Source organism: Oreochromis niloticus, unplaced genomic scaffold, assembly GCF_001858045.2.
Source record: "Oreochromis niloticus isolate F11D_XX unplaced genomic scaffold, O_niloticus_UMD_NMBU tig00000852_pilon, whole genome shotgun sequence".
Taxonomy (NCBI): Eukaryota; Metazoa; Chordata; class Actinopteri; order Cichliformes; family Cichlidae; genus Oreochromis; species Oreochromis niloticus.
The window spans coordinates 134211-145989 of record NW_020327258.1 but is presented as its reverse complement, the minus strand read 5'-3'; the positions used below and the strand labels follow the sequence as shown (position 1 = coordinate 145989).

The 11779-nt window shown below is 39.2% G+C and overlaps 2 gene segments (V, D, J or C); both read right to left on the bottom strand.

Moving 5' to 3' along the window:
- On the bottom strand, window positions 1-10655 carry LOC109199895 (Ig kappa chain V region K-25-like). The segment is given in 3 exon segments: window positions 1-590; window positions 10280-10492; window positions 10600-10655. Coding segments are annotated over 3 exon segments (384 nt in total).
- Window positions 5909-6411, bottom strand: LOC109199881 (Ig kappa chain V region 120-like). The segment is given in 2 exon segments: window positions 5909-6247; window positions 6355-6411. Coding segments are annotated over 2 exon segments (384 nt in total).
- Window positions 10656-11779: the final 1124 nt, after the last annotated feature.

The window sequence follows — 11779 nt, the reverse complement described above, 5'->3', positions numbered from 1 at the left end:
TGAAGTACAAAGTTTTAATGTCATTGACGAAAAAGGAGAAGATTAAATGAATGATGATATGAACAAATAATTGATAAATGAAAACACCTTCAGTTCAATAACAGTTTTTTCACTCATGTTCATGTTTGATGATATGTTTAGAGTAAAATCTTAAATTCACAGGTGTTTTTATTTTGACCCTCACTGATCAGGAACATTTTCAGATTTTGGTATTTAGATTATTTTAACTTGATATAGATTCAGTGGATTTGTTCCACTTCTAAGGTCGTCAAGGTCATGAACAGGACTTATCCTGATATCTGTTAATGGCCCACGTTTGTTCTTTAGTTAAATATACATTTGAAAGTTGAACACAACATGTATGCGATAGCAGTAGTCTGGTGCACACAGTCTCTGCAGTATCTTCCAGCTGCAGCAGTCAGTTCAGTTTCTGTTCAGTCTGACTGAGGGAGGTTTTTGTACGACTGTTTTTCACTGTGTGAACACACCTTGACTGTTGATAACATGAAAACTCTGACAGTAATAAACTGCTGCATCTTCAGCCTGGACTCCACTGATGGTCAGAGTGAAGTCAGAGTTTGATCCACTGCCTGCAAAACAAGCTGGAATCCCTGATTGTCGAGTGCTAGCATAGTAAATGAGCAGTTTAGGAACTCCTCCATCTTTCTGTTGGTACCAGGCTAAACGGTGATTGTTGTTATAAACATGAACATTCTGACTGGTCCTACACTTGATGCTCACAGATCCTCCCACAGCAGAGCTCACTGCTCCAGGCTGAGTCACTGTGATCTGTCCTCTGGACTCTGAGGATACAGAGACAAAAACATAAAGCAGCTTCATGGTTTTGTGGGCTTCATTTCAGAGGGACAGATGTTGATAGAGGAGAGGAGTTTGATTCTCTGGACTTTACCTGTGAAGCAGCAGCAGAGGAGAGTCCAGATGAGGACGCAGATCAAAGTCATGTTTTTGATGAGGAGGATTTCTGTGGCTTCTGTTGTGATGAAGGACAGCTGTCAGTCATCCAGTGTTCAACTCTCAGGACTATAAACTCTCCCAGAGCACTGGAGCATGGTGCTGCTGATGCAAAGTGCCTCTCTATGGAAATGATCTGAATCAAGAACATTTTAGTCTAGTTATTCCCATTATTGCCACTTTTTGCAGTACAAGAGAAACAGAATAGATCCTTTTCATGACTGTAAAAACAGATCTTTGAACCTATTTATTAATAAACATTTAAAGAATTTTTGATCATGGATACAGTATTCCGCTTCAAAGAAGATTTTGGTATAGTTTTTAATGAGATGTGCACGGACACTGGGGTTTTGTATATTTAAAACTGGACTGGAAATAACCACCCTTCACATTTAGCTTAAAATGACATTTAGCTTTTCATCAGATGATAGTTAAAAGGAAGGAAAATACTCTTTTTATTTTGATGACTTTATTCATTTCTCGTGGTGAGAAGAGACGATCAGTGTTGAGTCTGTCATTGTCCCAAAGTTGAGCTTTAATTTTTGCTCAGATTTCTTTGCTGTTCTGGTCCTGTTCAAATTGGTTTAATTCTTGTGTTTGTTGAGTTTTCAGGTTCCTGTTTTCACCTCATAGTTATCCTATAACTATAAAGATATTATAGATACAGCCAATTAAAATTGCTGCCTCATTCCTTACAGGACTGTGATAGATACGTTGTGGATTCCTGACCGATTGCAGCTGATCTCTTGACAGTAATGAAATCCCCCGATTGTGATGTGCACATTATGCCATAATGAAATATGAGAGAAACACTGTATGTTCTGTTCTAAATTTTTAGGTCTCAGTGTCACGCTACATTACTGCAGAAGACAGAACCAACGTTTTGGTACTGCCTTTGCAGCTAATGAGCATGTATGGGCAATCTGCACATGTATGCAGCAGTCATAGCGGCAACGATCAGTCACACACGATTGCTTTCGGCAGTATTCAAAGCCCAAAGTTGCCTCTGCTACTATTTGTACATCACGTCTGTCTGACTTCCTTTCTAATATAGCACTGTGTCACGGCGAGACATGCTGGCGAGACATTATGAACAGTGTTGGGGAGTAACAGAATACATGTACCGGCGTTACGAATTTAAAATACAAAATATGAGTAACCGTATTCTGTTACAGTTACTGTTTAAAAAGGTGGTATTCAGAATACAGTTACTGTTGAAATAAATGGATTATGTTACTCTGAATACGTTACTCTCAGTAACGTAACGGAATACGTTACAAAATACATTTTGGGGCATGTGTTCTGTAATCTGTAGTGGGATACATTTTAAAAGTAACCTTCCCAACACTGTTTATGAAACAGACCCAAAAGCAGACACAGGAGAAACAAACTTTTTTCCTAAAAGTTTAAACCAAAAACGAGCCTTTATTGCAGCTGATACCAAAACACAGAAAACAAGGTGAGGTGAAACAAGGGCAAAACTAAACTGAAACCTAAACTGGGAAAATCTATGACTAACTATGGAAATAATGACGAAAGACCGTGAAACTGAACAGGAACATGCAACAGCGTAATTATGAACCTGAACATTGGAAGTGAAAATTCTGACTTGATGTGACTAGACACGAAAACAAACAGACCATCCGACGAAGAACAGTAAGAGACAGAGGACTTAAATACACAGGAGGGTAATGAGGAAAATGGAAACATCTGGGGAGACACAGCTGACACAAATGAACATGACGCCACAAGGGGAACAAAACAAAACACATTGAACATGGCAACACGACTTTCAAAATAAAACAGGAAACATGGAGAGACATAGACACATTTCACACGAGCTTGATAACATGAAACACAAAGACAAATCAAAAAGTAAAATGTCAGGGAGCCAACCCGGAAGTTGGCAGCACAAGAGTCCATAATAGCTCATTTCAGGAGGTCAACCTGGAGGTTAATTTATATACTGTTGTCCCTTAAGCCTATTCTATAAATCCTGACTTGTTAATTAACTACAGGTCATACATGTTTCAGTGAACATTATTCACAGGAGGATCTGAGTTCTTTATACCAGACTCGATAGAAACTGTTAACACTGTACAGCTCTGTGGCCCAACAATATGAGGACAATGTAACACACACTACAATCACTGGTCCTACCATATAAGGATGTATACTGAAACACACTCATGTCCTTCACAACTTAAAACAATATGAGGACATGACGACTGAACACATGCAGAGTTCATGTTCCTGACTTCTAACTTTTCCTGCTGTTGTCAATAAAAGCTCTAAACCCAACACTGATATAAAGGGATCTATTTCCCCAGAAATCCAATCATGTGAACTGATCAGGGGGAGGTTAAATGGACAAAAACGTGATGCTTTAAAGGGAAGTTTGGACTAACAAATGGTATAGCCAATTTCTTTCTCCTAATGCTAATGTTGATTTTGTCAGGAGTTGCTTTGAGAAGAGGGGACCCAAACGCTGGACTTGTGGTGAGGATTAGGGGTGTTTATTGGAGTGGCAGGATGAACGGATGAACAGAACAGGGAAGAAGGCAGGCTGACTGACTGAACTGAATGACTGACTGATCTGAACTGAAAGGCAAACACCCGGAATAGACAGCAGTGACAACATCAATGACACGACCATGAGGAACTTAAATACACAGGCTGAATAATGACGACAATTGGAAACAGGTGAGTACACAGCTGAACATAATGAAACAGGAAATGGAACCTGTGGAAAATAAACAGTAAACATAAACCGAAAATGCTGGGTCAATGACCCAGGAACCCTGACGGATTTGGGGAAACTTTCACTAAAACTCATTGTTTTAATACAATCAAAGGGTATTTCATTTATGCACTAGGCCCAACTGACAGATATACTTGATTCCCAATACAAAAAATAATGTGTAACCTGTTGGAAGAATGAAGTGGATCTGTGGATCTAGGACAACACTCTTGCAGCTGCTCTATTCCCATGTTCTGGACCTGGAAACAGGGTTTGATCTTTGAGTTCATTCTATAATAATGGACTGGTTTTTCTACGAAGGTTTGAACTTTGACAGTGTTTAAACAAGAGAGAAAAGTGTGAAAATGTTCATGCCTGTCTGAGAAAAGTGTATAAAGTGTGTAGTGAGGGGTTTTACAGCCTTAAAACACCAAAAAATAAAGCTGGCTACTTCGCGGATTTCACCTTTTGCGGGGTATTTTTAGATCGTAACTCACAAAAAACCCCACTGGCTCACTTTAACCCCTTTTTCCTCTTTTATCTCTCTATATGTGACATTGCTGGTGATTAGTCCGTGAATAGGACTTCATGCATGTTATTATTTAGGCTCAAATCGGTTTCATGTTTGAAGGCTCACATTGAAGTAAAATAATAATTCACCTCAAATGCGTTAAAGCAAAGGTAATGAGCCCGTTCTGAAAATTGAAGGAGTAGAAAGTAGAGATGTTTCTTTAAAAATGTAGGGAGCAAAAGTGGAAAGTTGTCAGAAAATATTTACTTGAGTAAAGTACAGATACTTGAAAATTCTATGTAAGTATGGTAATGAAGTACTTCGTTTCCCACTTCTTCTTGTATGTCACAACTATCAGTTTAACCCAGGTTTGTAAGTTGAGACCACCTTGTTGTATAACAATTACTTTCCCGTGTTCTCCTTTATGTCCAGGAAACCTGTGGAGCAGCGTTGAAGACAGCTCAGAGACTTTCTGTAAATAGTTTGGGAGAAGCTGTGGAGGGAGTGTTTGGATTTGGATCATTGGGAGCTGCTGTTAACACTACTGTGGATGTCGCATGTTAGAACTGCTATTTGTACAACTTTGTTCACTTGTAAATACATTCACTGTCTCCGCTAAAGGAAGTCCTGTTTTTTTTTCTGCCCAGAGTCAAACCTTGACACAATTACTGCCAGGACAGAAAGATTTGCAGACAAAAAGGTGAAACCTTAAATAGTTTGATGGCTTTGTTTTTTCACTTTGTTTTTTGAATTTTTCACTGTTCTTGACAGAAAACATCAAGTCAGAATAATTTTGATGTTGATGGAGAGGATCAGATTCTTTTGGGTGGATGGTGATTGATTTGTTAGGCCAATGATTTAGTATCAGTGTCTGAGCTACTGCTACTGGAGGATTTCCAGAAAGGTGTGCCTGAGTGTATTACTTTTTAGGATTCTGTATCATTTTCCACATCTAAAAACTGTAATCTGATTGTATCTATGTTCACCCTCCAACTGGTTGTGGCAGACAGCTAACCCTCCCTCAGAATTCTGCTGCAGATATAAGATCTGTTGTAGTGGCTAACCACAGAGAAAAGAATCACAACTCACAATAATTTATATTGTGAGCTGCAGTAGATTTTCTTAGTGTTTTTTCTTGTGGTTGTGCTTTTTGTGGATTTGCACAGCTGAATTCCACAAGTTGCAAGATAATATTTCACAAGTTATCTTGGCTGATTTCTGTTTGTGACAGTATGCTGTTTATATACTAGCCTTATACTGTTTGTAAAATTCAGTGAATTAATCTAAGTGTCATCATCTTAAATGCAAATTAATCTCTGTTGCCATCAATGTAACCTAACTCTGAACATGAGCACCACAGTCACTGTGAACCAGCCCACCACAGTGCTTTATTATAAATTCACCACAGTATGAAAAATTAATCTGTTTATGCTGCACAAAACTGCTCAGTATTTTCATGTACCATTAACGAAACCATTATATTTTTATTATATATATATTAAACCGTAGATCTGAGGTCAAAGGTCATATTCAGGTACTATCATGTTTCCACCAATTGATTTTTTGTCATGAAATAAAAGTGTGTGTGTGTGTGTGTGTGTGTGTGTGTGTGTGTGTGTGTGTGTGTGTGTATGTGTGTGTGTGTACTCAGTGAACTGTATCATTTGAGGGAGGTTTTTGTACGACTGTTTTTCACTGTGTGAACACCCACTGACTGTTAGGATAGTGGAGACTCTGACAGTAATAAACTGTTGCATCTTCAGCCTGGACTCCACTGATGGTCAGAGTGAAGTCAGAGTTTGATCCACTGCCTGTAAAACGAGCTGGAATCCCTGAATATCGAGAGCTAGCATAGTAAATGAGCAGTTTAGGAACTCCTCCATCTCTCTGTTGGTACCAGGCTAAATGGTGATTGTTGTTATAAACATGAACATTCTGACTGGTCCTACACTTGATGCTGACAGATCCTCCCACAGCAGAGCTCACTGCTCCAGGCTGAGTCACTGTGATCTGTCCTCTGGACTCTGAGGATACAGAGACAAAAACATAAAGCAGCTTCATGGTTTTGTGGGCTTCATTTCAGAGGGACAGATGTTGATAGAGGAGAGGAGTTTGATTCTCTGGACTTTACCTGTGAAGCAGCAGCAGAGGAGAGTCCAGATGAGGACGCAGATCAAAGTCATGTTTTTGATGAGGAGGATTTCTGTGGCTTCTGTTGTGATGAAGGACAGCTGTCAGTCATCCAGTGTTCAACTCTCAGGACTATAAACTTTCCCAGAGCACTGGAGCATGGTGCTGCTGATGCAAAGTGCCTCTCTATGGAAATGATCTGACTGATGCCAGCAGGACTACATAATTAGTCTTTGCAATGTGAATTCACAGGTTTCATTTTAATTAGCCAACGTGTTTTGAGATGTAATTGGGTTGGTAGTTTTTTATTATTCTATTTATTACTTTATCCAGGATCTTGAAGCCTTCTCCTGATGCACAATCTGGTAATTTGGCTCAAAAGCAGAATTAAACATTTATTCAGCTACTGCTATAAAAGTGATCAATGACACCACTGAGGCAATGAAGCTTTTGGTGTCACTTTTTTCCTAGACTGACTCCAATGCAGACTTGGACCAGTCTCATGATGCTGTTTAATAATAGATCAATCAATTTAACATACCACTGAATAAAGGTCTCAAAGTCAGTTTTCTAAAATCTGGAATGTATTTTAGCAGATTGCCACAAGGATACGTCTTTGTTTTTTAAAGCCATTTCATGGACAGTTTCCATGTACCGAGAAAAAGTAAACAAATGATTGATTGATTTTAAGTAAAATAATTGCATGTATTGTTAATTAATTACTATCCATATGAGGTCCAAAGAGATCATCACCACAGGAAATAACAAAATAAACATAAGAGCAATAGCAAAAACTTTAGGACTGTCCAAATCAACCATCTGGTTCATTCCTAAAAGGAATGAATGCACTGGACAGCACAATACTAAAAAGGACTGAAAAACCACAGAAGAAAACTAAAACTGATAATGACAGAATGCTAAGTTAAGAAAAAAAAAACATTCCCTTGGAAAACTTGGATGCCGTTCGCCTTGCTCGCTCAGCACTCAGTGACACTGACACTGCTTTGCACCTAACAGCTTGCAAGCCAGGGTCCTCAGTTCCCCCTTGGTACCTGGACCTTGTCCTTGGTGCCCTCCATTTGAGCCCCTGGAAAGTGCTGAGTTGAAGTGGCTATCGCTTAAGACTGCCTTCTTTCTGGCCCTAACTTCCACCAGATTAATTAGTGAGCTCGAGGCAAGGCAAGGCAAGGCAATTTTATTTGTATAGCACACTTTCAGCACAAGGCAATTCAAGGTGCTTTACATGATTAAAAGAAAACACAAAACATAGAACATAAAACACTATAAAAGTAACATACAAGAAAACAGTGGCGCTGTCGGTCCATAGTGACTGTTGTAGGTGGCTGCCAGATGGGAAGGGGGTGGTCCTCCGGCCCAACCCTGCCTTCTTGAAGAAAGCCCTCTTGGACTTCCACCTCTCATTCAGTTGAGCTGCACTCAGCTCTCACTGAAGGTTTGGACTGAGAGGCTGCTGGCTCTGTGCCCCGTCCGAGCTGTGGCACCGTATGTTGCACGTACCCACTCGATTCGGACAACGGACCAGCTGTTAGTTTCATTCCATCCCGGGATTCTGGGAAGCCCCCAGTCCAAGTCATCAGCTGTGTCACACAACTACAGCCAGGACAGAAAGATTTGAAGACAAAGGAGGAAACAGAGAAGACCTTAAATAGCTCCATGATTTTGTTTCATTCTTTCTGTTTGTTTTATTACATTTAAATGTTTGATAATAAATATTAGTTTATGTGTAATACCAAAGCAGATTTTTTAAACCCTATTGCTCCTTTGCTTCAAATGAGTTCTTGTGAAACACAAACAGACACAATCAGTATCTTTAAATGAAGCTGAGGTGTTTCATTAGCTATGTGATCACAGTCATGTATTTATGGAATGACAATGGGGCAGATCAAGTATAAATGTTCACTATTTGCTGATGATGTATTTTTTTAATCTACAAAATTACTAACTGAATTCCAGCTTTATTAAAATGAATAAAATCTCATGATGTTATAATCATGGACAAACTACCAGATGACTAACAGCCACATCACCGCTCTCTCCTGGGCCTCCCCCAGCGAACAAACAGATTAGGGATGTTTAGAAATCTTTTGTTTCAATATTTTGGCATAGCTCACTGCCTAAGTCAGTAAATGGGTGTACTGCATTTACACTTCCTTTTGGTTTTGGCTTATTCTTGGGTGGAGTTGGAGTCGGGAGACAAATTCTTGTTACACCAAGGATGTAACACACTTTTGCATAATTTAGTGAGCCGCAAAAAACAACACTTACTTTTGAGAAGGTACAATTATTCAGCACTTACTGCACCTTACTGAGTGCTGGCATTTGAGTCTTTCTCACTACTCAGTGTACAGAAATCTGTACATTACAGAGAGTGCAAGCATGCATATTTTTTGATTGCCTTTCTTACAATCCAACTTATATAAAGTTGGGATAAGGTTTTAAGAAAATTTAGGAAAGTGGAATTTGTTTTCGTCAGCCAGAAAGTTTACTGATCTTTGAGAAAATTATGTAACTTTAATAACTATTGTTAAGGTTCATTTTTGAGGACGAGAGAGATGGTGGAGATCGGAATAACACACTGACCCAGTCAGTTGGAGTCAATGAATTTTAATGAACACACACAGCGTGGGAGATGGACACTGTATAGAAACAGCATCAAAATCTCATCTCCAAAACGTCAGAACACAGTATTTATGCATCGGGGTATAACGCCCCCTCTTGCGTCAGATAAACACAATACATGCATACGTCAAATCAAAACCACAATGACTTTTAACATAGTTTAAAAAGAACATCGTCTCGTCTCCATCCAGGTGTCTTCCTGTTGTCCCCGGACGCTCGCTTATCTGTCTGGAACATCAGGCACTCGTTCTGCACAAACTGTCACATATGCACGCACAATTTTGCAGTTGCAAGCAAAACATGATTAAACTTTTACCTATATAACTGAGTCTATCTACGATGTGTGTATATGGGTGTATGTGTGTGTCAGCTTCTGCTGCCCTTTGTTTCACCCTTCACTTCATCAGCTAAACCTTGTAACCTTTCCACCAGACAGAAGGCCAGCACGTACACAACTGAAACTATATGTGTAATATATCGAATACATGTTTTAATCAAGAACCTCTACTAAAAGCTTAATCAAAAGATATAGATACATAAAAGATACTAAAGAATAACCTGATTGTTCATAACCTACTCAAAATACTTGCACTCAGACTCTGCTTTCGGTTTCACTTCCTGCCCTGCACACTCTGCAAACCTGCAGTTTCCTGTGAAGACTTTTAGGCCCAGATTATATTCAGAGGTGAGCCTTTCAAATAATGCAATGTAATCTGCCTATAAACATTTTAAGATTATAGATTCAACTTAACGGTTTAAAGTGGTTCTTACTGGACCTGTAATAAAGACTAATATGATACCAATATGTTTGAACATCTGAATGCAATATCCATAGTGTTATTAATAGAACGGTAATGATGATTATAAAAATAGCAGCAAATAATAGCAGCAAAATATCCTCCTACTCCTCACACTATATGTTATAACTAGGGACCGAAAGCACTTAAAATCTCAGAGAAGGGGTGTAGGTGAGGTAGAAAGTCATTAAGATTACATGTTACATATCACACATTGTCTCACTTTGTCTTAGATAAGTGTGTGTGTGTGTGTGTGTGTGTGTGTGTGTGTGTACGTGTGTGTGTGTGTGTGTGTGCTCAGTGAACTGTATCAATCTCTGCAGTATCTTCCAGCTGCAGCAGTCAGTTCAGGTTTTTGTACGACTGTTTTTCACTGTGTGAACACACGCTGACTGTTAGGATAGTGAAAACTCTGACAGTAATAAACTGCTGCATCTTCAGCCTGGACTCCACTGATGGTCAGAGTGAAGTCAGAGTTTGATCCACTGCCTGTAAAACGAGCTGGAATCCCTGATATTCTCTCATGAGAACGCTTAATGAGCAGTTTGGGAGTTTCTCCATCTTTCTGTTGGTACCAGGCTAAATAGTGGTAGTTGCTATAAACATAAACATCCTGACTGGTCCTACACTTGATCCTCACATCTCCTCCCACAGCAGAGCTCACTGCTCCAGGCTGAGTCACTGTGATCTGTCCTCTGGACTCTGAGGATACAGAGACAAAAACATAAAGCAGCTTCATGGTTTTGTGGGCTTCATTTCAGAGGGACAGATGTTGATAGAGGAGAGGAGTTTGATTCTCTGGACTTTACCTGTGAAGCAGCAGCAGAGGAGAGTCCAGATGAGGACGCAGATCAAAGTCATGTTTTTGATGAGGAGGATTTCTGTGGCTTCTGTTGTGATGAAGGACAGCTGTCAGTCATCCAGTGTTCAACTCTCAGGACTATAAACTCTCCCAGAGCACTGGAGCATGGTGCTGCTGATGCAAAGTGCCTCTCTATGGAAATCATCTGACTGACTCACACAGGGAGTTGGATCAATCTGATGATGCGGTTTATTATAAAGAGAGGATTTTTCACAGCATATTTGGCATTTTCACACGATATTTTCAGTGAAGCTGTTATGTTCAGTGGTGGCTCAAAACCATAATCAAACACTTTATTTGGATTTTTTCTTTTGGCTCCCTTCTGGTCGATAGTCTTACTTTGTCAGTGCAGAATGATGAACTTCAGATTGTTTGAAAATGGTCTTATAACTATTCACATGTTGATAGGCAGCAACAGTTGCTTCTACAAAATGTTTGCTGTTGTCAGCCTTCCTTTGCATTGTGTTAACAGACACCTGAATGCAAACTGCCAAACCTCTGCTTTTATAGAGATGCTCACACTTGGTGATGATCAATTAATCAAATACATCTGATTATCCACACCTGACTTATACTTACCTTCTTAATTCCTATAAAGCAGTAAGGATGTACTCAGTGTTTCACATGCTGCTTCTGCATTTTGACTTAGTTTTTGTTAAATAATGATGATTTGTGTAGATATTAGTCTGTGGCTGTATTTACCTCATTTAAAACATGCTAATGTCTTAAATTATTTTTATTGTTTCCTGATATATAAAATCTTAGAACTAAAAGACAGTGGACTATTTTTTGTCATGATGATACGTGTCATGATCGGGGGGTTTGTACCCAGTGTTCTCGATACTGGACTTTTGATTCTGGTTTATTTAATATTCTCAGGCAAATTTCCTAGTTTGGGTTGTTATAGTTTTGATCTCTCTTTGTATCTCCAGGTCTCCGTTTGTTATCTAGCCTTGGGTTTTCTATTTTCATTCTCTCTCCTCTTGCGTCTAGTTTCCTGTGATAATATCTCTCTTAGAAGTCAAAGTCGCCGAAATAGCCATGTGTTTCCACACAGCCACCATAGATCAAACACTGATCTAAATTTTACAGCAGATGATAGATTTGTGTTTTCTACTGTTACACAG